Raw genomic sequence first — 27,169 nt, 5'->3', positions numbered from 1 at the left:
GAAACAAAACATTCCCGTTCACATTCACGGTGAAACTCTTTGTGCAGCACCACCAAGCCACCCACCGTCGGAGGACCGCCGAACATCCCCTTCCTCCGAAGTCTCATAATTCCCCGGCTGGTATTTGAGCTGCCGAATAGGGTTTGCTCTGTCTCCCTCTCTGTCTTCTTAGGCTTGACAGTTGTGGCGACAAGCGAATACCGTTCGCACCCTTTGCATTTATTGCGCAGGTATGTTCACCCGGCTCCCTTTACGAGAAAATACTAACAACCGTGCTTTGGTGCAACTGCCATGCCCATAGTGCTTTTCCTGTTTTGAAATGCACATTTTCACAAGTGCAAACGTTGTGCCGATGCTGCTGCTGTTGTCGGGAGGCGTAGAGGTAAATCCAGGCTTCAAAGTTTTAAGGGGTGGAGCTGTTTAAGTTTGACTTCTGTCTGTGCACATGGTTAAGAGAAAATTCCCCTCGGCGAAATGGAGGGTGAGAAAATACTATGCCAAGAAGTGTGACAAAAAGTAGCGAGAGGGAAGGAGCCTACGGGTAGGTGCCTCGAGAAAAAAAAATGCTTCCCGTGGCGGAAACTGAACCTTATTCCGTGGCTTTGTGAACCCGGCGTCTATCCAACTGCGCTAAAATTGCATTCGAGACGCTGACCGTTTGCTTTGGCTTCGTATCACTTTTTTGGCTAAGTCCAACTTTGGCTTCGAACTTTCGGAGTTTCTATTTTGAAAATTAGGAAGTTGAATGGTGAACTTCGATATAAATAAGTGTGCATAGAGAAAGCTTCGCTTTTAAATTCTTAATTTTAAGACCGGGGCCATTCTAACGAAAGCAAAGTTTAACCTGGTGAAGACCACCAGCTCCGCTGTTTTCTCAGTATTTACATGGCAATTCCAAAGGTGGCGAAGTTCTTTTTGTGTCAACACGAACAACAAAAACACACCAATCAGCACGTGGGCACTGATTTGCAAAAAAAAAAGTGATAAAGCTCAGCAGAACTAGAAATATGGCTCCTATCCCCACCGGGATCTTGTTAGCCAAACCAAACAGCACGCACAAGCTTCCCCGCACAAAGAGCAGGCCCTTCCCTCCACCCTCAAGACGGAAGTCTACAATAGGTCAAAACACTAAACGGCATCACTCGGTAACACAGGGATCCTGAAAAAGGAGTTGGGCTGCCTTGACAGTAAAACGAGCGAACATCCCAGAGAGTGCAAGCACACACAAAAAAAGAACACAAAACAACCCAAACACTCCTTAAAGGTGCTAGCACAGTAGAAAACATGCGGGCGCACGAAAGCTATCGAGATTTGTGTTGTCCAGAACCGGCGTGTTTCGCCACAGGCGTTATTCTTCACCTCTGCTGAGCGTGTACGCTCCCTGTCTCTACACGGTCTTTTGGAATTATGGAAGGTCCTGCAAGACAGGGGCTCTGATTGTGGTCCGATATTTTGCGGAATCAAGGATCCGCGGCTATGTAGCACTACCAGCTTCGTCAATTTTAAATCAACATGTATTTCTGCTTAAAACATCGAATTTTGTTGCCATGTCCCCCAGACTGTACGAGATTTTCAAACATGCTTCGTAAAATGGTGACTGCGGTCCTTGATTTCCGCGTTTATGGCAAGTAAGAAGTCATTTCTTCAATAATTGTCATTGCTTAAGCCCCGCTGAACGAATGAGAAAAGCACAGAAAGCCGGTGCCCATGTCTATGTGCTACAAGGTGTTCGCATTGCTCCAATACGCTGGGTGATTTTCATCAACACCATGTTCCAGAGGTTAGAACCAGAGTTAAATCAGCTGACCCCCGGCGCAGTTGTGGCCCTCGAGTTTTTCTTCCTCCTTGTCCTTTAATTCTTCTTTCCATGAAAAAGCTAAGGCTGGGCTATGGCACCCTTCACTCTGTAAAATTGGGAGCTTGCAAAACAATAAATACTGGTGCCCAAATTTACTCAACATATGTGTTTTCTTACCTTTATAGAGTCGCTCCATGCATTCAGGTAACTCCCGGTAATTCATGTGTCTTGGCATATTGGCGAAATCGATGTTGGGAAAATAGATTCGCAGCACGTTTTGCGTAGCGGTGTCCGGATTGGATTCAGGCACGGTATCACGAATCACCTGACCAGGATAAAAAAGGGACGGCACAAGTGGAACATATATGTAAATCGGGCTCATTATGATACATCATTCAACAATACTAAGAGGACCGCACATAGCCAAACATACAGCTTTCTCAAACATAAAACTAGAAGATGAAGTGCCGAGATAGCAGAACCATATTCTCAACAGTTTGGTATAAAACATTGTGGTTATAAACTATATCCTCGTCATTGTCACCTGTGTGCAATATACCGAGTATGCACCGTGTGGAACAGAATGCCCACAATCATGAACTTACAAAAATCCCTGGCGATCTCCACTCACGTGAAACCTGGGGAGGGGCGAAGCTTGCAGTGCATAAGCGCATTCTTTGCACTTTGGCGTTTTTTCTGAGAGTTGAAACCGTATCGCGGTAGGGGTATAAAGGTTTGCAGTGGAAGTCGCTTCTCTTTGAAACATGAAATCTCGAGCGCATGGCGTAAACGAGTGTCCGGTGTTTTTTAGTACGCATTACGAAGCGCTCCAGCACGAGGCGTAAACGAGTGTCCCGGTGTTTTTAGTACGCGTTACGTTCTAGCGCGAGGCGTACACAGCTGTCCCTGTGTTTTTTATAGGCGTTACGTTCAACGGTGAGGCGTAAACGATTTTCGCGGCGTTTTAGTACCATGACTACATGAAACGACGATTACGACGGTGATTACGACGACGACGACACGACACGCCAACAGCCTCTGCCCCTACGGGGCTTCACCCTCAATTAAAGCTATGGAAAACAGCTAAGGCTGCGCGATGGCACAGATGGATGCAACACACAGGCACAAACAATACAAGAGCACATTTGAAAAGGGTTTAGACAGGAAAGGGGGTAAGGGAGTTTGGTGCAAGTTCCAGGGTTAGCCCACAAACCTCTTCAGTGACGTGTGCTGGTATAGCTTTACCTTCAAACCGGTGCCGAATGATTCAACACGCGCCCCAATCACACCTTGCTACACATGAAGTGAGCAAGCAAATCAAAGTCGGACATAAAGCGAGCGAGTACATTGTTACCTCAACTTTTGGATTGCCTGGCTTTTATAGCAGTCAGAGGCAAATCATTTCCTAGAGCAGGTGGGATTTCGCAAAAGCAATGATATCACTCTTAATGTTAGAAGAACTCGGTGTAAGCATGACAAACTTCTACTGCGCTCTCGTAACTGCGCTTCTGGTTCTAACCATACATATATCGCGCTTTTATATTTTACGTCCGTGAGAAAGCGGCTCCTTCGTTCCAAGAAATGTACATTTTCGTAAATGCGGAGCGCTTTTCTGTAGTACAGTGACCACGTGTACGGTTGAGGCTGTAATATTCCCCAACAGTAGCATACAATAGCTATTGTTAGAATGGTACACAACCAGTAAAAGTTTTCAATCGATGATTCGAAAAAAAGAAGTCTGGTATACATCATACCCAAATTACCTGCGTGGTATCTGTGCCCACTGGAAGTCGGTTTTGCATGCACACACTGACACGCAGTACCTTCTGGTTAGATTATTTGAGTAGTTATGGCTAGCTTAGCTTATCCTTTCAGGTCCAGCCTGGTCTTCACCGGAATCGACCACCCTCAGGTCTCACGGTCTTGCGCCGATTGAAGGACAGCTGCTGACTCCCCACAAGAGCGGTTACGTTCAGTGGCTTGCCACGAACGACCCGATGGCTAGGTATGCATACCTGCAGGTACCCCCACACGTACCCCCTTCTTTCCCGAAGGCTAGGTGTGTTTTCCCATGGATGCTGTTGTATTGTAGCGTCCCACGCATTAAACGCAGTGCTATATCGTCATCTCGGAGCGATTGCCATGTGTGGCGAGTGGCGACCCGACCTTACTGCTTGGTGCGCTCGTACCTGTGGTGGAATTCTTTGCAGCGTGCGCTGTACTATACTCCGTTTCATACATCAAATGCAACGCTGCCAATGCTAGCGCTTGTTCGCGGTGTGCACTTCCATGTCCAAAACTAGTGTGGTGCTTGCGGTGAGCTAGAAGCAATAAATATTTTACCCGCAACATTAAAGCATAAACATTTATCATAAGCTTGAAAACGATTTCCGTATTGACGGAAAAACAATGGGCTTTTTTCATCCATTTTTCAATTTGTACGCCACAATGGCCGCCACGTTTTTTTTTAGTCTGTGCCAGAGTTAAAAATATAACGTCCAGCTTTGTGGCCTCGACGATATCTACTGTGCACGTTATTTGATCGTTCGCACTTTGTTCATACATTATTCGAATGTTTGTACAATGTGTACACAATGCGTTTTCCGGAGATATCTGTCTGGGAAGAGAAGAGATTGTTGCGGGAGAGAACACCAGAGTATCTCCCCGTACCATCGAGAAATTGAAGGCGGAAGGCCTGCGTGAGCCTTTGATGTCTCTGAAGAAAAAACAAACAACGTGAAGATTTCAAGCTCGAAAACCCTCATATATGACAGCTTCCATTTGCATGCCATGCATTCGAAAGCGGCCAGTGTGTACGCCAAAAGGAAATCCTAACCGTGAAGAGCGTGCGAAAGGCTTCCAACGAAGATACCTTGCCGAACTTCACGAAAACCACCTTGTGGAGGACATCGGCTTCACGATTCAGAAAAGAAAACCGAAAACTACGCTGATCGAGCGCCGTGACATCATTGCCTGGCGCCGCAGGTACCTTCGGGAGATGAAGGAATTCCGAAGACAGGGCAGTTCGGAATTCTTCTTGGCATATTTTCTCTGGCAGCACGTTTGGACTGCTTTCACGTAGCGCTTGGTGTTAGCACGCCACTTCATGATCGTAATAAAGAGTATTACATCTGAATCACAAAGACAGAAAAAATTCGTTTCAGCAAAGTGGTTGTTACTGTTGAACGTTTGCACAGACGTCGTATTTCACGATTAGTTGGCTGGGTACCTGCCAAAATCAGCCAGGGTCATTTGCTAAATCTTCATAGTTTGGTGCAATAAGCCAAACCAACAAAAGAGTCAAAACTCTCGTATTATTGCTGTGGATAATGGTTTGTCGTCGCCACTGAAGGAACTAATCAACATCCACTGTATAGCACTCGTGTCTCTGAAAGATACAAGCCGGCACCACTGCTGAAAACATGGTATGTTTTTGTTTGCAGCTGCCGTAAACGATAGGGACTCCCGAGAAATTCTTACCGAATCTGACAAGTGGGACATCTAAACTTATCATGAAGCAAAACTGACTGCCAGGTGCCATTGAGTGCCAAATTTCAGCCCAGATCAAGCAGCAGTAACGCCGAGATTATTTTCTCGGTTGTATCTCAACAGCTGTTTCTCAAAGAGTAGCAAGCATGGTATTTGTGGACCATTCCTATGAAAGATATTTGCACCTTTTTTGCCTCATGTTCTTCTGTTCAGTATTGCCGATTATGATTATGTTAAGGCTCCTGGGGCTGCAGTGCGTATGTGTACTTGCGTGGGCTAACTCGTGCACTCGTCTGTTTTGCTTTGTGCAGGTGCATTATAGATAAAAAATGGGCCAACACAAAGCACACTAAAGAATACGACCGCAGGAAAATCCTGCCCAATCAAATCATTAGGCTTTCCTCGAAGGTCTGACAACTGGATTGGCTTCGCCCCCCGTCAAAGGAGCCCATTTGATCCCTGTACATGCTGCGAGCAGTGCAAGGGATTTCGTCCAACCAGCTGCTGAATACGTCCGACAGAAAAGGAGAACAACGCGGACTACGACTCTGAGACGGATGGCAAATACTTTGAGAAGTTATTCATCAACAAATTTTTTGCCAAACATCCCGAACAATAGTGTGGATGTCATGGACAACGCACCACACCACACCGTAGCTCTTGAAAAAGCACAAATACGCTGTGAAAGTCGAGCCCCCTGCCACGCCATTTTTCGTGTTTAGTGACCCACAGGAGGCGCTACGAAATATTTACCGATACACCACACACCCTCATACCTCTGACACCCTCAACTGTGCCCTTTGCACCCATCCTCCCCACAAGATAACGCTGGTATGGGTCTCCGGCCACGCTAAATTGGACGGCAATGCTCGAGCACACGAGCTTACCCGAGTACTCTCCCTGGGTCCGTCCATGTTGTGGCCCCATGTGTACCACCCTGGCACTCAAAAGATTTCAGAACATCACTGCGCGCTACGCGCAAGCAGGCAGTGTTTCCCGGTACCCAACCTCACCCTCTACTTTTACGCTGCATCTGTGGTCCGGAAAGCACAGACCTCATCTCTTATCACTCCATCTCCTATCCACTACATGCATGGCATCCTCTCGCGTCCCACTTGCCCAACACCCAACTCCCTCTCCTACCCATCAGTACGACACCTTTACTGGGAGTGCCATCCGCCAGACCTACCACTCCACCTGCGTTCCCGCATCGCTTCCTGGGAGGACTGGTTGAACCCGGATCCTGGCGTGAATGTCAAATCGACGAAAGAGATTTTGGTGGCCCACTGCCTTCGTGTTAGTGCGGACGTCTGGGAGTTCTACGGACCAGCCATCTCCTAATGAAGAGACTGTGGCACGACGGCCCGGACTAGGGCTGTTTAAAGAATAAAGTTTTCTCTCTCTCTCTACCATGTCGACCGCAAAGCATATATTCAGCTTTTGCTTAGAAAGTAGTTTTATGGTCGAAGCTCATGGTGAGAGCTTAACTTATGGCACTTTCGCAAAATGTGAACACACCCACCATAGTGTACCGGATCAAAACTCCGGCGGTTGCCCACGGCAATGTAATGTTGCGTGTAACACCATACTAAAGTGAGTTTACTTCAATTGAACTTGTTTGGGGCTAGGTGAAGGGGTACATTAGAGCACTGCACGGGCCCGGGCCGGCCCGAAAGCCCGGGCCCGACCCGGCCCGCGGGCCGGGCCGGGCCGCCCGAAGTCGATTATCGGCGGGCCTGGGCCGGGCCCGGGCTCAGTGCCGCGGGCCCGGGCTGGGCTCGGGCTCAGTGCCGCGGGCCCGGGTCGGGCTCGGGCTCGACGCCATGGGCCCGGGCCGGGCTAGGGCTTGAATTCATTGGCCCGGCCGTTAATAGTTCCGACGTGAAGTGTAGAAAAGAGCATAAAATTGAATATTCTGAGTATACTCTTACGCGCTTCTTGATGTTAGTTGTACACATTGTTTTAAAAACGTGTTTTGCTAGGGCTGATAGTCACTATACTGTAACTTTAATGACATTTCATGTACTGCATCAAGATTTTCATATTTTGGTGCATAACATATCAAAGATACGGTTACAAGGAATGCCCTAGCGGAGAAGGAATTAATTAAGCCAACCTGGAGCTGTGCACCTATGTCTACGTACGTGTGTTTTAGATGTCGAACCAGTCTAAATGCGGCTACTGTGGCTGGAAATCAAACTCGCGTGCTACAGAAGCGCCACCGCTTAACAACCACTCCAGGGAAAATATTTCAACGCACGCACGTACTCGTGGATTCAAATGGAAAGCAAGAAATTTCATTAATACCAACTTGTGATCGAAACAACCACATGAGGTTGCCAAGAGTCTGGTCATCAAAGGTGATGGTGTCTCTCGTGTAAGAATACGAGCTATTATTACGCCCATGTGGCGTGAACTGCAGACGGTGTGAGCTAAACTACGTGTACTTTTAAACCCTTATTTTTTGCGTTACAATTCAGGGCGTGCTTGTACAGACTAGATGCTCTGTCTGATTTCCCACTACGAAGACACTCGACCAAATATAATAAACAAATTTTCTTCAACGTCTAAGACCAGTCCTTGTCACACACATGCGGGCCCTTCCTAGGCTCAAAAAAAAAGATCGTGCTCGGGCTGGCTGGAGACGACGGGCCCGGGCCGGGCCTGGGATTGAAACGACGGGCCCGGGCCGGGCCTGGGCTTGAGACGACGGGCCCGGGCCGGGCCCGGGCTAAGCTCACTTATGAATGCCCGGGCCCGGGCCGGGTCCGGGCTCGGTGTTACGGGCCCGGGTCGGGCTCGGGGTTCACAAAGCGGGCTCGGGTCGGGCTCGGGCCTTAAAATCAGGCCCGTGCAGTGCTCTAGGGTACATTGCCAGACGTAACGCGGGTTTCACTTTAGGTGAAGTCAAAAAGCTTTTGCCGGAAGCACTGGCGTGTGACAGCCAGGTAAACTGGCAAAACAGCTGCGCTCACGTAGAGAAAGTTGAGGCTAAAGCATCGGAATGCGATAATCGTTAACAGTGAAGCTTATCCACTCGTTATCAGCATTTGTGGTTTGTTAGACTCCTCCTACGATGAGTAGAGTGCTCAGTTCAGTGGCGAGTAGTGAAATGGCATTGAAAAACTTGTTTCACTTCTCAGGAATGTGTGACTTGCTAGTGGAAGCTTTAATCAACAGGGCTAGCTGGGTGAGCTAAGGAGCGGACACCTTTCTATCCAGCCTGTTTGTGCTGCTTTAAGGTGAGCCAATTTCCCGAAAAGGCTTTGTTGCCATGACGAACCAAACAGTGCTTCCTTGCTGTGTGGTTTTGTTTGTGAGGTTGAACGTCCCAAAGTGACCCAGGCTACAAGTACGAAGCAAGAGAAGACTTAGGATTTCTGGCAGCTTTCACAAAGTGGCTAGAGTCACGCCCGACCGACGTAAAAAGAAGACAATTGACATGTGTGAAAATTCAGGCCTGTCAAAACTGGCGTTTTCTTTCAAAAAAAGCAAAGCCTCAAGCCTACAAGTGTTTTCTCATCCCTTGCGCCGTTCTTAAGGGGCCTATTTTTAACATCGCTTGACGAGAACTTTTTGGGGACCAGGGGGGCAAGGGCATTCTGAGACGTTTTTTTTTTTGTCTATGATTACCTAATACTCCTATAGAAAGAACGGTGCGTCGAACAAGTGCAAATGCAGCAACTTCTCAGTGTCATCTCTTGCGTACTAAACCCGTTCGAACTCACAAGACAGTTCTAGAGCGTGAAATCATGCTCTTGCTAAATATGAGCAGGACCCTCCCTGATGGCTGCGCATGCTAGACGTATGCGCTCATATACCACAAGCGGTTTTCTGCCTTTGTCGTCCGCGCAAATGAAGCTCGTGGAGCGAGGCGTTGCGACGGCCCTGAATGATTCAGTGTTCCATTCCTGTCTGTAACCAATGTTAAGTTATGCACGCACACGCAAATAAGCTTTTTAATGCCGGTTACCCACAGACTTTACTTTTACCTATCGTTGAGGGTGTGTGAAAATGGATAAAGTCGATGGCAGCGCCGCAGATGGAGGAGACGAGGCGTGGGCGCATGAACGACATTCCCTGCGTGCGCAAAGCGTGGCATTGACTGAAGAAGATCAGGCAGTAGGCGGGAACAACGACTGTTTTACACACCGAACAGGATTGGGAGTGTTGAAAGCAGTGAATGCTGTGAAACCACCAAGGGAGGCATGCAAGATAAATTATTCCACACCGATCGTTCCCTGCAGAGTCAACGTGGTCTAAGAAATCCCGCTCAGATGCGGTGCAGTGTACATTGGACAGACAGGGAGGTGCCTTCATAAACGCCTACTTGACCACACATACGACTTAATGGTCGCAGCGTTGGGCAACTTGTTTATTGAGGCCTGTGGTTGCACACCACCACTTTTTAATGCACGAATGTGCTTAAAGGGGCTATGAACACAAAATAAAATTGTTTTATTTAACGATTTCGTGTTTTATTGTGCCTCGTGGCTTGTTCGGCAGCAAACGGTGCTTTATTCACTGAGAAATTAATCACTTATTGTTAAAATTTTGATTTTCCCGCTAAATCGTGTGTTTTCGTGGTCCGCAATGGCATCAAACGAACGACCGCTGTGCAGCCGATTGCGAATCCTTGTTTACCGTTATGAACCTAGATTGCGCCACCATACCGCTGCAAGCCCTTTTCTGTTGGTTTGTTTCTGACCGTAATTAAAACGGGCTTGTTTTTGTTCTGGGGGGGGGGGGTAATCGTTTCGTCAAACATAGTGCTCGCTCGACAAATATGGTCACGTAAGAAACCGTTGCTTGCGTGAATCGGCCAGTGTCGTTTGAGACAACCCCAAACACCCGCAGTGCTGTGCAGCTAAACCAAGCATAGTGCGCGCAGTACGAACAGCAGTACGCACCAGTATTTCTATGTTTACGTGTGCTTTCGTAAAGTCCAATACAATAATGGCTTATGGGCGTCTATATAAAAATTTATGGTAAGCTATGTCCGCCTATGCATCCCATGGTCACCCATAAAAGGCCATAAATTGGGCTATAGGCACCGGTCACTGCTCAGAGGGCGCGGCGAATAAGTACACTCAGCGCCGCCCCGCGGAAGCGCGAGCAAACGTTGGGTCGGTGAGAGGCAGACGGCGGCCGCCCGTTCGTATGTTCGACACTTGTTGGTAATTTTTGCGATTCTGCAATTGTTTTGGAAGGTGCCTTGTGCTCGAAAACTGTTCTGGCAAATAGTTTCCCCGTGTCTCAAGTGCTTCTGTGCGATTACCGGACAATTACGGGGCTTGCTGTCGGCCTTGCGTGGGCGAGAAGGGACAGAGATTGTACGTTGCCGGGCGCGTGTACGCCGCGAAAGAAATTGACGGGACAGACATCGTTACGAAGTCCCATTCTCAGCAAAGCTTATCTACAGCGCTTCTCTTCAGCTCAATATCATTTTTTTCGTGTATCACAGCCCAATAAAGTGGCTCTAGCGTATACAAAGACGCTCCACGGCAGGAGGGGCGTGTTTGCGTTCTTTTCTTTGTTCGCGCAACCACACTACAGTTACTATTTCGGTGGCCCTTCTTCGGCTCGGTTGGTGTTGCCACTAATTTTCAACGCATTGTAAATGTTATTAGCTGAGGACAAAGTAAACCCAGTTCCACCCAGTGGGAAATCTTTTGATACAGCGGAGCTGCGGGTTGTACGAAGATTGTTTAGTTTCGGCTTCTTTCTTGTGAGCAATGTTGAGTCGTCTTAGAGGCTAATTGTTGTACGAAGATTCGGTGTAGTTTCGGCTTCTTTCTTGTGAGTAACGTTAGAGTTAGTAGTCTTAGCGGCTAATTGTGATACAATTTGTTCTGGCAGTTCAGAATTCTCCACAAAATATTTCCTCCTCCTGCTTCTCCTCCACCCCCTCTGCTTAAAAAATAATAACGTCAACTTTATGAGTGCGCAAAACGCATTAAAGGATGCCGCCTTGCCTTTGATATCTTGCCACGCTCTCGCTTGGAATGCGTGGCCGAACTCTGTATACTTCGGGGAACAATGTAGGGCAGGAGGCGAAATGCGTCTTCACCGTCTTGACATTGCTTTTGGCACCACCCGCGAAGTGCTGGGAACATAATCTTGTGCCGCCTTTTGGCGTCCATTCGCTGCCGTGACTGTCGATAAAAAAAGTTACTGCTGATAAAACAATAGTGGGGGAAGACGTAATACCCTGTGTTATAGAAATACTGCGGCATGCGATGCACAAATATCGCAGTGTGCGATGTGTATGAAACACTGAAAGCAAACGTTTGTTTTGTGGCCGTTCGTGTATGCGCAGCGCATAAGCGGCAATCGTACTCACAATTTTACTCCTTCCACTGACAAAAAAAAATGTCATGGCTTTCTTACTTACTTCACTCTTCGTACTGTTGAAATCCATTTCTTGCGACTCTCCTTTTCCCACGTCTGCCCGATAAACCAGCACAAAACGATGCCAGGCTGCCCTTCGCGATTGTGGTAGTCCTTCACGCAGCAGTAGCGGCGCTGCCACGAATTCTTTCCTGTAGCCTTTTGATCCTTTCAAGCACTGCACTTGCCATTATAACTATGTTTCTTAAAAAACGCCCGCCACACAGCGTCAAGCCACACGCAGCGCGCGTTTTCACGTGCCCTGAACGGCCGGTGGCGACATCCACTGACCCAAAGTTGCTAAGAGGCTGCGAGAGGCGGCGCAGCAGTCGCGGGCAAACTTCAGTGTCCTGTGCCTACAGCCAGCTATTGAATTTTTTATGCATCCGGCATTAGATACTGTAAACCATACAATTCTCTTTAGAGGATGATAGAACATCCTAATGTGTTTATTCTATAGAGTCTCATTTATTCAGGTTACTTTAGCCAGCTAAAGAAATATGTATGGCTTTAGTTCTATACACCAGACGCGACAAAGCTCTTTTGGCAGGCTATAGACCATTGTTTAGATTCAAGTCTACAGACTTGAAACTATTGTACGGTTTTTTGCCAGGTAATGGAAAAAATTTGTCCTCAAGCTAAAGAGAGACAGCCATAAATGCTTCTTTGACTGGCTATAGGCCATTGTCCAGCTCTAAGTTTACATACTTGGACCCATTCAACTGTCTTTTGGCAGCTATTGGAGCACATGTGCCCTAAAGCTAAAGAGAGGCCGCCCCAAAAGCATCTGCATGCAGCTGGCTACAGAGCAATATATAACTGTATATTTTTAAACGTGTCACAATTAAGCAGCATTTAGCCGTCTTTAGGAAAGTGTTTGGCGCAGAATCTCCAGGCCTGCATCCATAAAAGCTTCCTTAGCTAACTACATAGTGACATAAGGCTCCAAGCCACCAGCCGCTAATATAAAAGTGTTAGCCCATAAAGCTATATTTCGAGCAACCATTAAATCCTATTCCGCTAGTTCAATATGAGGTATGACGCAAAATTTATATACTCTTGATTTACCCAGCTACATCTGTCACACAGATTGGATAACGATGATGAGGTTGATCGGCTGGTTATATGAAAGTATTTTTTCAATAAGGTTAGTTGCAGGTTATACCAAAAACATGGGAAAAGTAAAATAAAGGCAGCTACTGATTTACGCTCAAAGTCAGGTTGTAACTTCGGATCCCGCCCGTCGACAAAGCTTTCAGATGAACGTTGAGCGAAGGAAGTAGAGCACTGCACGGGCCCGGGCCGGCCCGAAAGCCCGGGCCCGACCCGGCCCGCGGGCCGGGCCGGGCCGCCCGAAGTCGATTATCGGCGGGCCCGGGCCGGGCCCGGGCTCAGTGCCGCGGGCCCGGGCTGGGCTCGGGCTCAGTGGCGCGGGCCCGGGTCGGGCTCGGGCTCGACGCCATGGGCCCGGGCCTGGCTCGGGCTTGAATTCATTGGCCCGGCCGTTAATAGTTCCGTCGTGAAGTGTAGAAAAGAGCATAAAATTGAATATTCTGAGTATACTCTTACGCGCTTCTTGATGTTAGTTGTACACATTGTTTTAAAAACGTGTTTTGCTAGGGCTGATAGTCACTATACTGTAACTTTAATGACGTTTCATGTACTGCATCAAGATTTTCATATTTTGGTGCATAACATATCAAAGATACGGTTACAAGGAATGCCCTAGCGGAGAAGGAATTAATTAAGCCAACCTGGAGCTGTGCACCTATGTCTACGTACGTGTGTTTTAGATGTCGAACCAATCTAAATGCGGCTACCGTGGCTGGAAATCAAACTCGCGTGCTAGAGAAGCGCCACCGCTTAACAACCACTCCAGGGAAAATATGTCAACGCACGCACGTACTCGTGGATTAAAACGGAGAGCAAGAAATTTCATTAATACCAACTTGTGATCGAAACAACCACATGAGGTTGCCAAGAGTCTGGTCATCAAAGGTGATGGTGTCTCTCGTGTAAGAATACGAGCTATTATTACGCCCATGTGGCGTGAACTGCAGACGGTGTGAGCTAAACTACGTGTACTTTTAAACCCTTATTTTTTGCATTACAATTCAGGGCGTGCTTGTACAGACTAGATGCTCTGTCTGATTTCTCACTACGAAGACACTCAACCAAATATAATAAACAAATTTTCTTCAACGTCTAAGACCAGTCCTTGTCACACACATGCGGGCCCTCCCTAGGCTAAAATAAAAAGATCGTGCTCGGGCTGGCTGGAGACGACGGGCCCGGGCCGGACCTGGGATTGAAACGACGGGCCCGGGCCGGGCCTGGGCTTGAGACGACGGGCCCGGGCTGGGCCCGGGCTAAGCTCACTTATGAATGCCCAGGCCCGGGCCGGGTCCGGGCTCGGTGTTACGGGCCCGGGTCGGGCTCGGCCTTCACAAAGCGGGCTCGGGCCGGGCTCGGGCCTTAAAATCAGGCCCGTGCAGTGCTCTAGAAGGAAGTATGAGTTCGGCGAACTCCTCTGCGGCCCTTCGCTGCCGGGGTCATGTAAAAAAGCGGGCTTCTCTGAAAACTGCCCTCCAAGCGCCTAAGCTTTCGCGCCCCAAGGTACGTATGGACACGGTCAGAAATGTGGTGGCAGCTGCGAACAACCGCTTTGCTTCTAACGCGGAGCCCATTTTGAGATTAGTCATTAAGAAAGAGGCAGAACCACGAGAACAGCGACACACGCCAGACAGAAGGAGGCACAGAAAGGAAATCCCGGGAAGCGATAAAAAGGCAGAGGGGAGTCCTGTTTTATTTTTGGTTGTTTGTTTCGCAGACTCGTTTTGGCGACTGGTACCGAAGTAAAGCTTTCGTTGGAGGAAAGGGTCAGGCGTTCCGCGCTGTGTTAGTGTTTGTGCGCGCAGCGATGGTAGTGTCAGACAATTTTCCCGGAGTGCTGAGAACATATATAGTTGTTCTGATGATGAAAATGAAACGTTTAGCGATTATGTATTTACCACATAAAAGTAATCACCAGCGAATGTGTCGAGTGGAGTGGAAAACGTTTTTTCCGGGCGCGCGTCACAAGAAACTCCTGATCCGCGAGCTAGCCACTGTGCAGCAAGCTCTCCCACTTCTCATGGTTGTGTGGTTGGGGGGGGGGGGTGACAGGGCACATCCATACCAAATTAGTTGTTGTATTTGGGGTGCCGGGGCAGTATGGGCAGTTGGGGGGGTATGCGGTTGGGGAACTCCAATTGAGGAAGGTGTGGTTGTGGTAAGTCTCGGTCTGGAGTCATCGCCAAATGTGTGCGTCGGCCACACCTAGGCGACCTAGGCATAGATTTGGGGACGGTAGAGGCCTGCTGCATGCTCTGTAGTGATTAAGCAGGTCGGAGTAGTTCTGTGAGAGTGGATGCAGGACCAGAGGGCGGCTAAGCGGGTCATTTTTTCCCCTTCTGAGAATGCCCGGTGGCTAAGGTCGCGGGTAGTGGAATGAGCCACCTTATTCCCAGTTAGGGACGTATGGGCTGGAATCCATACAATGCGGGTCTCTGGCAGTTCCTAGTCGTTGTTTGAGGATGGCAGCTGCAAGGCCGGTGATTTTCCCCATTGCGAACCGTCGGGAGGCTGTTTGTGAGTCGGTGAGCACGGTAATATTGGACGTCTGGACGTGCACCACCGCTAATGCGATGGCCGCTTTTTTAGCTGTACTTGTAGAGCCGGTCTGAAATATTGCTGTTGCCAGTGTGCTACCATCCGCTCTGACTACCGCAGCCGGAGTACACAAAAGTTACACAAAAAAGAGTGTAACTTTTGCTTGAGAGAAAATATACATTGTAGTAAAGAAATACATCATGCACAATAATTCACTAACATACATTCAGACAGAATACAGACGACCAAAAAACGTAAAAAATGTTCCATGAGTTTCTTTGGCAGAACCCAGAATACCAAGGTACAGACATCTTTTTTCTCAACTTTCTGATCAATAACAAATGATTCATGACTAGCATCAAGTACTTCGGGCTGCTACACTGTGCAGTGCGAAAGTCGGTGCTGCACGGTTTCAGTGAAAACTGAACACACGGCTTTGTTTGCGAGCCAGTAGAAAAAACAACAAGACTAGTGTTTAAGATAGGTTCGGACAGGAGTGAATCGCCTCCGCAACGGGGAAAACGAAACTAGCAGAGAGAACTCCTGTTGTTAACCCGGCCTGGTTTCAGCAGCTGGGCTAACTAACAAAAAAAATCGTCATTTCCTTACAACATCTTCAGCACGCATCAGCAAGGCAACCCCATAATGCTGAAGAATAGTCAAAATTCGCAATTGCTGGTCAAACATTGGGGCGAGCTCAAGGGGTATCGGCAACTAACAAATGAGCACAGTATGCATCAAATGAACATACGTGCCGTGTATTTTTTAATACGCGTAGAGTTTAAGTTCTTGAGACGAAGAAAATATTTTGAATTTAAATCGTAGAAAATCTGATAAAGAACACTTATTTAGGCCTGCGATATGGAACCCATACACTTTAAACGTCAATAAACCGGCGCTATACTTGTTTCAGTGTTTTGTTCCTTAATCCAAAAACTCAGTGGGTAGAGAGCATAGGCAACAAAAGGCCGTATTGAAGGGAGGAATAGGAATTTACCGCCTTGAAAAGTTTGGGTGTGTTTTGGAACTGAACCTGGCCACCACTTTTTACTCGGACTGCTTGGGCTATACTCCAGAACATGTCCACCGGTGCGTGGCCTTTCATGACCGTAACGAATGTAAGTGAAATACGTAAAGCTGTTGCGGGCACCCCGATCTATTTCAGTGCGACAACAGTTCGAGTAGACTCTTGTTCCCCGTGACAGAGAAGCCGAGTACACTTCCAACCGCCGTGACCCCATTCGCAAAAGTTACAGGAGTGTCATAAGAATCAGACGGGGTTACTTCTATACGACATGTTCGCATTCAGGATGTCTAGTGCACGTTTGTGCCTTTCAACCGGTCATTACTGTAATACGACACTCCCTTTATACCCTGCGTTTCACGAGTACTTAGGTGGGACCGCTTTCCGCGTGCTGAGGCGCCCCGAGAATTCATTGCTCTCAGGGCTACGGCGGCTCTCAATATTTCGTCATGGCGGAAGAGATTCTGTGTTGTAAATGAGCCATTGATACAACAGTGAACCGTTCGGGAATTGACAACGCACTGGTAAATTTCATTGACCAATAAACGCCGTTGAGTTGTTGAATGTTGTGCTGAACATGCATTGTAGACCAGGTTTCGGTATTAAAGAAACACTAGCGTCTATTGCAAACCATATTATAGGCACGCCATTAGCGCATCCTAGCTTACCTTTCAGCACGGACAAAAAATATCCTTTCAAAGAAGCAGACGACCGGAAATAACACACCCAGACGACAACTGCGACAGGACCGGAGTCAGGAGCCGGCAAACCTGTAACGCACCGATCGAAAGAGAGAGAGGATGACATGCACGGGCGCGCCGACGATAACACGTTCCCTCTTATCTAGAGTGTACTGGAATATTCTAGACGTTTCGTCATCGCCACCGATTATTGCGCGCGTATAGCGTTTCGCGCACTTTACTGTTCGGCGGCGGCTTGGACTGGCTGTCTGCGTACCACATTGCCGTCGCTCTGAGGTTCAGTTGCTATCAGTTTGCGGAAACGTTTGCCACAAAGCGCCCATAGCACAGGCAGAAGCCAGTTAAATGGCGAACGCGTCTTTTTCAAACCGAAACTGACACTCCAGAAGATCCCCTGCTCCATTCCGCAATTCAATCTCGTTCTCGCTGGCCAGCACCCATAACGTCACCGTAGAACCTTTTTTTGGCGTCCCAAATGGAGGTGGGTGGCTACTCTCTGTGGAAATCTCTTGTCGTAGTTTCATCGGTCTTGTCGAGATTTCTTGGTTTAATTGTTTCTTGTTAATTTCTTTATTGATTTATTTATTTGATTTATCTGCCTTACACGCGTACACAGGAGGTCATTTTACGAGTGGCGTGATACCTCAACTGTACTTACTCATTTCTCACTAATCCTGTATATGTTTTCAAAATAAACAAAAAACCTTCAACCTTACAAATATACAATTTCTTTTACTTATTGGCAAACACAAGAATAAAACACAACCAGCCAAAATGTCAAAGACAACATAAGCCAAATAACACTGCATTTTAAGTACTAGCAATGCATTGTCAATATGCCAGATAAAATCCAGCATTATTTCCCGATAGAAAACAAAGTACCATATTTTGGGTAGAACCACTGAACTGAGAAGGAAAATTGTAGAGTCAGGTGCTGGTAACAACGATGTTAGGACAACTACATCCTCTTATCACAATGTGAAAGGCATGTAAGAAGCCATCGTCGGAATGGTATTCCATTCATGTTCGTGATATTTCGTTGTAACAATTGTAGATACATTGGCAGTAATAAAAGTATTACATTGCACTCTCAGGTCAAAATTACTTTGCTAAAAACAAATGTTAGGTGCAAATTGTGGGCAGACAGATTTGCTGTAAGACGACAACGGGCTCTGAGTAATTCAGTATGAATTAGTCGCGGTTATTTATTATGTATGAAATTTTTTGCAATTCAGTGCGGACTCTGCACTCTCTCATCACGCAGCTGTCATGCGTGTTACAGAAAACAGTTTCCTGAATAATAAAAGATTATAAAGTTGACTAATGCTAGAGAGGCGCTCTGATTCGCAAATTGAATGCCCAACATGACCCGTATCCACAAATGCAGCACAGAAGCCGAACGCTGCGCACCGATTCGGAGTACGCCGGGCGAAGATACAGCGTATCACTTTAAGGAAACACCGCGAAAAAAGGGCACGTCGAGGGTATTGCAACAAGAGGCAAGTAAAGAGAAATAAAATGTCCCGTTTCTAAGCAACTGTTGCTTAAGGTCAAAGTTTGCAACCCATGACAGAGAAGCCGAGTAGAGTTCGAAACGCCGTGACCCCATTTGCAAAAGTTACAGGAGTGTCATCAGAATCAGACGGGGTTAACTTCGATACGACATGTTCGCATTCAGGATGTCGAGTGCACGTTTGTGCCTTCCAACCAGTCATTACTGTAATACGACACTTCCCTTATACCTTGCGTTTCAAGAGTACGTAGGTGGGACCGCTTTCCGCGTGCTGAGGTGCCCGGAGAATTCATTGCTCGCGAGGCTACGGCGCCTCTCAATATTTCCGCACGACGGAACGGACCTGTGTCGTAAATGAGCCATTGATACAACCGTGAACCGTTCGATGATTGACCACGCACTGCTAAATTTTCATTGACCAATACACGCCGTTGAGTTGTTGAATGTTTCGCTGAACATGCATCGTAGTCCAGGTTTCGGTATTAAGAAAACACTATCGTCTATTGCAAACCATATTATAGGCACGCCATTAGCGCATCCTAGCTTACCTCTCAGCACGGACAAAAGATATCCTTTCACGGAAGCAGACGACGGGAAATAACACACCCAGACGACAACTGCGAAAGGACCGGAGTGAGGAGCCTGGAAAGCTGTAACGCACCGATCGAGAGAGAAAGAGGATGACACGCACTGGCGCGCCGACGATAACACTTTCCCTCTTATCTAGAGTGTACTGGAATGTTCGCGAGGCTTTGTCATCGCCACCGATTATCGGGCGCGTATTATTCGCGCGCTTTACTGTTCGGCGGCGACTTGGCCTGTCTGTCTGCGTAACACATGGCCGTCGCTCTGAGGTTCCGTTGCTCTCAGTTGGCGGAAACGCTTGCCACAAAGCGCTGATAAACCCAGGTAGCAGCCAGGTAACGGTGTACGGGTCTTTGTCCAACGGAAACTCCAACTGCTGCAGATCCCCTGCTGCATTCCATAATCCAGTCTCGTTCTCGCTCGCGAGCACTAATAAGTTCGCCGTAGTCATTTTTTTTACGTCCAAAATTAGATGGGTGACTACTCTCTGTGGAACGTTCGTGTCATAGGTTCCTTGGTTTTTATGAGATTTATTGATTTAACTGGCCTTCATTACTTTATTTACTTGTTCATTTGTTTTTTTTTTCTTCGACGCACATACAGGAGAACATTTTACGAGTGACGTGATATTTTAACAACTCTACCCGCTCAATGCTCACCAATCCTCTACATGTTGTCGAAAAAAGAACCTTTCTACCTTTCAAATATCCAATTTCGTTTCTTTGTTGGCAAACACAAGAAAACACAAGAATGAAACTCAACTAGCCAAAACGCCAAAGACAACATAAGCCAAATAACACTGTGATTTAAGTACAAGCAATGGATTGCCGATATGCTAGACTAAATCGATCGTTATGCGGGAAGAGAGATCAAAGAGCCGTATTTTGTGCGAAACTACGATGTTCGGACACCTCCATTCTCTAATCACAACGTAAAAGGTTTGTTACAAGCCATTGTCGGATAGGTATTCGATTCATGTTTGTGATATTTCGTTGTAACAATACTAGATACATATGCAGAAATAAAAGTATTGCATTGCACTCTGAGGTAAATATTAGTTGGCTTAAAATAAATGTCTGGTACAAATTGTGGGCACGTGGATTTACTGTAAGGCGATCAGAGAGAGAGGGGAATTTTCTTGAAATGAAAAAACACAGAAAGGTCGGCCTGGTGGTAGTATATCTGGCCAGCTATTCTGTGCGTGGGAAGGGAAAGGGGAGGAAAGAGCGTGGATGGAGGACGAAAGAAATGAAGATGGCGGAGAAATGAATAATGGCTATGTATAGAAGATGCCTATACCTATACTGTGCATGTGTTAAAGTTCAGCCGTACGGGCCTCAACTACAATATCTCTTAGAGGCCGCTGCAGCGCAGAAATGTCAGCACAGCTGTAAATGCCTTGTGGGAACGCTTCGCGTCTGGCCAAGGTCCCAGCAGAACTTCCTCCGACACCACACGACAGTCCAAACGGGCCAATGTTCTCGCTAATTGTTCTCGAGGATGCGCATAGCGTGGACAGTGGCAGAGAACATGCGCAATAGTCTCTGGTACATGGCATGTTTCACAATTTGGGTCACTCGTAACGCCGATGAGGTGCTTGTAGCGACGGGTAAAGGCTACGCCAAGCCGTAGTCGGATCAGGGTAATTCAGTAGGTATTAGTCTCGGTTATTTATTAGCTATGGAATTATTCGCCATTCAGTGCACACTCTCTTATTTAGCACGTAGCTGTCATGCGTGTTACAGGAAACAGTTCCCTCTTTATTAAAACATTATTGCGTTGACTGATGCTAGAGAGGTGACCTGGTTCGCGACGTGGATGTCCAAAGTGGCCCATATCCACGAACGCAGCGCTGAAGTATTGTTAGTTTTTAATATACTATGCTGTTATTACGGCGTTTATGAGTGGGCCATAAGATGATGTTTTTTTATTCCTTCTTCCTTGTTCGAACGTTGTGACAACAATTCGAGTCTCTAAAAGTAAAGCCGGTGTCTTTCGGTTTCTAGATCGGGTTGCTGTGTGCTTCGGCAATCAATTTGCTGGCGGTTTAGTTCAGTTTACCTCGGTAACATTTGAACCATGGGTTAGAAAATGTTGCAGCGGAAGCAGAATGGAGGAACGTGTGTGCTAATGGTGAAACGCTACTTTTTTGTAGCAGCAGAAAGTAACCAAAAATCAGGTGTGCTGACGCATTCTTTCTGTTAGTTTGTTAATTTGGTACATTACAACATACTGTGAACCGTTCCCTTGTTGGAACGGTACCACCAACGAAGTCTGACAAAGCTTATTGGAGAAAACCCGAGACACTCCGCCTAGGTTCTCACTCGGAGGAGAAAGAGGGAGAACCAAAGGGCGTGTCAAAGACAAGCGTGGAGGCGAGGTTTCAGCCATGATACAAATCGATGAGTGATTTTCCACAGGCGTCATGCTTGTCGCGTAAAATAGGACTGTAAGCGCCTTGAAATGCTTGGCAACACTGGTCATATTCGACGTGAATCTCATCCAGTGACCACTCTCATCCCGACGGAGCCTGTTGTCGAAGGGGGGTTATGTACTTCAAGGGCAATTTCAAGTTTAAAAAGGGTGAACACTACATTCGTAGCCCAACCGCCAAATATTCCTGCAGCTGGGCTTTGAATGCCTAAAAGTCAATTTTTATTGGTTGGTGCCTTAGCCCAACTTGGGAGGATTTTGTTACCTTCATAAGGTGTAACAATGCAGGTATGTTTCAGATTATTTAATCTGCCTTGATGCTCACTGAGCGAAAAATGAAGCACACATGAGTCGATTGCCAATTGAGGCTATAGCCGCGTTTACATGAGTGCGACAAGTGGCGCATCCCATCGCATCGCATCAATTTTCTAGCGCATCGCATCCATGAAAACGGGGCTAATGCGCTAGGAAAGCGCGTCGCATAAATGCGCCAGGCAGGGGTGGATTGGGACGCGTAAGTCGACTTTCGAAGTGCATGTAAACGCGGGCGCATGGCATTAGGAATTATGTCGACAAGAAAAGTCAGCCCTGCAAACGCAGCTTTGCATTTAAAAACGTCTAAATCGAGTGTAAGACGCCAGAAAATGCGAGTCGTGAAAAAATAACAAGAACCAGCCGTGCCGCAAGCTTTGGAAGCTCCAGAAACGCTGCTTTACCTTCGATATGCGACACCGTATGGCGCCACCATCGCACCAGGGGGAATGCGGTACATGTAAACGCTAGTGCATCGCATTACTCGTGATGCGCTAGGAAATGTGACGCGCTGCTATCGCATTTTGTCGCATTCATGTAAACGCGGCTTATGTGCTGCTATAGCTACTGTTTGCAGGGCTGCAATACTTAAGGTAATGTTCGTTAATACGCATGCTCCGGATGGCAGAAGTAATCATTAAGTCGGCTAACCATTGGCATCGTTGGTGCGGGGGTCCCGAAATGTGTTTTGCGCCTTTAGTTTTCCCTTACTGTGAATGCCCCCGGCAACTCGTCTTAAGAGTAATTCCAGCGTATGCCAAACCGTACCCTGTGGGAGGGGCGTTCAAAGAGGAATCTTTTTATTTATTTTTGTTCCTGTTTTCATACGTATTGCAGTCCGAGGCAGCAGAGGTGGGTATATGAATAGGAATATGAAAATATTTTACATAAGAAACCCAGAACCCTCAAATGACTGGAAACAATACACGTTTAAAAAAGTGGCGGGCAAACAGCACAAAAAAGAACGATTGAAATAAATCGCAACAACCTACTAGGATAACAGTACGACAATACGCAGGCAATCGAACCACTACATTTTAAAATTCTACAAGCGCTCGATTATCAAAATCATACCAGCGTTTAGGAAAACAGCTCCAAAGTATAAAATGTTGCTGGCAGTGGGAACTTAGAAAGAGATGTCTGTGTGACTGTGGCTACATTGCCGAATACGTAAGCATAGCAATCGCAGTGTTTACATACAGTGTACTCGTCATGGAAGCTTGTTTGGAGCCGGAACATAGCTTTGCAGTCAATGAACTTGGAACTTATTTATAGCAAATATTGCATACCTGTTCCCCGTGTTTTATGCACGTGTACAAACCTGAAGAATTTTGCTTTGGGTAGCAGGCTGCGTTTTCAGAAAGAATGATCGGGCAAATGCGAGTTTTACTCAACACACACAGTGCGGAATACGCGCCGTCTGTCGCTGAGTAATCCGGGTGGTGCACTAAAATGCACAAGACGAAGGAACGCAACACAAACCGAGCCAAATCACACGCCGTGGCAGAGGGTAGCGCTGTAGTTTCGGCGTATCGTGCTATGTTGTCCGCAACAACGATAATCCAGCGATTGCCAGAAGGAGTGCATGGCAAGGGGCTCTATGGGCCGATACCAGCACGACCATCAGAACGAAGAGGCCAGGACAAGGGCCGCAGAGTGCCGGCTGGCAGCGGAATAGGCGCTTCGCAGCCCTGGCACTCAGTGGAGGCACGAATGTATTAACGCACGAAACTGTACATTCCGCGCTAATTGTACCTGTGATGGAGCCATGTGCACATATTAGGAATTCGGTTTGGTATCAGCCGGGTAAGCAGTGCAAACATCTCCACGTCAACTGCCCGGAACAACTATAAGCCACTTCGGACGTATCCCATATAATATCGGGGATAGAGAAGGTGGTCATCCCCTATGACGAAGTGGGAGGCTTTTCGTCGAAGGGCTTTAGGCTGTTCAAAGGTCGGCATACAGGACATAAACCCGATAATCGAGACAATCCATGCATAGGTCACCTCGCTCCTCGGAAGCTGTATTGTTGAAGGCCAATGTCGATACTAGGGTCGATCGGCTCCCTCAAGACGTTCCAAGCAGAGGAGAGCGCGAGAGCGCGTCCACATCAGAGTTGCGGACAGATTTATAAACAACTCGAATATCCTAGTCCTGCAAGTGGAGAACGCGATTAGCAAGGCGTCCGGTAGGATATTGTAGAAGGGCAATCTATGCCCTCCTCTCCCTGCCGCCCTGCAGCCCTCTCCCTGCAGGAACCAAGCACCATGTGCTGCTTGGTTCCCCGACCGGAAACCCGTGTGACCTGTTGTCCACGTCAGGCGTATGGTTCACCATTTCGCGAGAGATGTTGAAGGGAGTATGTAATGATGTTGGCTGTAGGGCAGTCTGAATATGGTTTCCGGAGTTCTTGCATGACGTCATACGAATCGGTTATTATGCGTGCCATTTGAGGTGTATTCGCAGGGTACGTTAAACGGGACAGTACGGCCAGTACTCCTCTTAGTTCCCCTTCAAGGGGTGAACAGTTGTTCATCCCGAGCACAGCCGCGCCATCGAGGTGTAGTGCGTCTGGCGATCTCCATGCTACACCGATGCGTCCGTCTCGAATACTGGCGTCAGTGTAGATATCACTTTCCCCAGAGTGTTTGTTCGTCTGGAGTCGTCATTGCGCCTGTTGTCCGGCTTGTGGGTGCCTTCTGGGTATGTTGGCCTTCTGGTGCATTACGTCCTGAGTCGGAGCACTCCAAATAGAACGTGAGGCCAATCTAGTGGAACGTTTCGTTACTGTTGCCGTTCGATTTCTTAAAAACCGCCAGAGGGCAGGCAACAGCAGGCGACGGCTTTCTGCAGTTCATGTAGTATTTCATTTGGTATTGCCGAAACGAAGCGTAAATAAATGGTTTTAATAAAAGAACACTGTAAATATCATTTATGTACTGGCTTTCTGCCTGATATTTGCGTGATGTCTTGTTCATGTTAACAATGTTGAGAAGTATGAACGTTGCCACCGGACTTACATGTTTACATTTGGCTGTGGGTTAAGAAGACTATTGCGTAGCATCTATTTTACTTTGGCCGGCTTGCTGAATCGAGTTACAGACCGACAGGCAGACAGACAGACAGACGAAACTTTTCCCGCTCAAGTAGCCCAAGAAAGACTATCGTCTTTAAGCCCCCAAGAAGAAGCAAAGCAGCCGGAATACGGCATGATCTGTAGCAGCGGCAACCTTGGACGCATGGACCACATGACATGGACATCTAATCATGGCACCGGCACACCGACCTGGACTTTGTTCTGAGGCTCCCGTCCTTTTGCTGGGCTACGGCCTTTCTGACGTCACCTGATCGATACGAAGGCGCTACAGAATCCTAAGCCACGTTCGTGCACTTATGTGCCGTCCCAGCTCTTGTGCCTCCTACTATTCTTGTGCATCGACTATTTGCTCTTTTGCAAGGAAGGATACGTATCCCATTGCGACCCAACATGAGATCGCCCCTTGTTTTGGCCACTCACGCAGGCCACTCGTGGACTTCGTAATCTCACAGCCCTTTCAGCGAACATTTTCTAAGGAAGTTTGCATTCTGCCATATTTACGCGGTACTGCCCCCAGGTTTTAAAGTGCGTTTGTTTTACGATTGGGTCTTAAGTGTGTCATGAACCATGGGGTAAATACAGAATTTGAAGGTGTGCTCAGACAGTATTCTTCCGAAAAACTGTCCGGTCTTAAGACTATCATTACAACGACTATGTGGCGATGTGAGATACAAAACACCTCTTATTGTACACGAGACACAAGCCTAGGATGACTAAATTGCGCTGTTTTAGACGTCTTCTCCCTTCTGATTTTGCCCTAAAAACGGCAAAATACGCGAAAAATTAGGCAAAGAAGACCACCTACGATTGTTGCAGGCATATCATTGAAACCAAGTTCTCGTTTCAATGGTTCCGGATATTGAAAAACTGGAAGAACCTAAACTCTCTATGTGCATTTTGTGTGCTGTATATACTTCTATATCTCTTAAATAAACAAAAATGAATTTGTTTGAGTGGCCAAATAAATTTAAAATAATTGCGAAACTTTTGCGAATCTTGAAGCCGCGCGAACTGCAAACTGGCATTTCGGAGGTACGACACCAGGGGCCAAGCCTGGGGTAGAGAAAACACGAGGCAGGTGCCCTCTCCTTCATGCCCCTCCCCCCCGAAATTTTTCCTACCAGGTTTGCTTGCCGTCGAAGACGCCTGTAAAACCGCCTGAAGTCACCTGCTCACGCGGAACCTAATGTTTTAAAGACGTGCTGTTTCATAAAAACTGAAAGCGGACTAATAAAACGTCTTATCCCGGAGGCAGATCGGGATGCTGTACATGCAAACATTCACACTTCGGCGCCGCGCGGCTGCCGCCCGGCTCCAAGTAACCCCTGCTTCATTTCACGCCGATTGCGCCTGGATACGCCGGAAATCAGCCTCGAGCCGATCGAGGCGGTAGTGCTGTTTCGTTGACGGAACAGAGTAAAAATGCTCGGACCACTTTCCGCGTGCAGAGGTAAACTGAGAATAGATTGCTGTCTGCACTACGGCGGCTCTCGATATTTCACCACGGCCGACGGACTCAGCATAGTAAAAGAGCCTTTGATGCAACAGTCAACCATTCAGTGATTATCCACGCACTGCTGAAGTTTCCTTGACCAATTAACACCGTTGAGTTGTGCAAAGTTGCGCTGATTATGTGAGTAGTAGTCCAGTATCGGTATTACGAAAACACAACCATATATTACAAACCGCATTACACGCACGCCAATTGCGCACCTTCGCTTACCTCTCACCACGGAGAATAAATATCTCTTCGCAGAAGAAGACCCCTCAGATAAGGCACGCAGACGACAACTGCGAGAGGACTCGGTGTGAGTAGTCGGTAACGCTGCACTCCACTGAGAGGGAGAGAGAGAGAGGCAACGTGGGAGAGTGTCTGACGTGCACGGGCACGCCAACGATAACACGTTTCCTCTTGTCTAGAGTGTACTGGAATATTCCAGAGGTTTCGTAATCCTCTCCGAATAGCGCGCGTAAGTGTTTCGCACGCTCTACTATCTGCCGGCGTTTTGGCCTTGCTAGCGGCATATCACATGGCCATCGCTCTGAAGTTCCGCTGCTCTCTGTTTGGAAAGCATTTGCAACGAACGACGATAGCTTAAGCAGAGGCCAGTTGAACGTCGTACGCACCTTTATCAAACTGAAAGTCCCAATGCAGCAGATCCACTGCTGCATT

At 47.5% G+C, this 27,169-nt stretch overlaps 1 protein-coding gene across 3 annotated transcripts in view; it reads right to left on the bottom strand.

Annotated features, from left to right (window-relative positions):
• The window catches only part of LOC144163629 (uncharacterized), an 86,878-nt gene extending 60,033 nt beyond the window's left edge, over positions 1 to 26,845 (bottom strand). Inside the window, exons 1-3 of one of the 3 annotated variants that reach the window (XM_077694434.1) lie at positions 26,720 to 26,845; positions 17,021 to 17,122; positions 1,976 to 2,123 (exon numbers count right to left, since the gene is read on the bottom strand). In XM_077694434.1, the coding sequence (XP_077550560.1) occupies positions 1,976 to 2,033 (58 nt within the window). In that variant the 5' untranslated portion in view covers positions 2,034 to 2,123; positions 17,021 to 17,122; positions 26,720 to 26,845. Of the gene's footprint in view, positions 1 to 1,975; positions 2,124 to 17,020; positions 17,123 to 19,114; positions 19,257 to 26,719 lie in introns of those variants that run through there. The other 2 variants (XM_077694435.1, XM_077694436.1) reach the window with 2 other exon arrangements.
• Between the last annotated feature and the right edge of the window lie 324 nt (positions 26,846 to 27,169).

Source organism: Haemaphysalis longicornis, unplaced genomic scaffold (genome assembly GCF_048455015.1).
Source record: "Haemaphysalis longicornis isolate Haplotype H1 unplaced genomic scaffold, Haemaphysalis longicornis Haplotype H1 scaffold_126, whole genome shotgun sequence".
NCBI classification, from domain to species: Eukaryota; Metazoa; Arthropoda; class Arachnida; order Ixodida; family Ixodidae; genus Haemaphysalis; species Haemaphysalis longicornis.
Note: the sequence above shows the minus strand (reverse complement) of the source record. Positions and strands in the feature narration are given on the sequence as shown.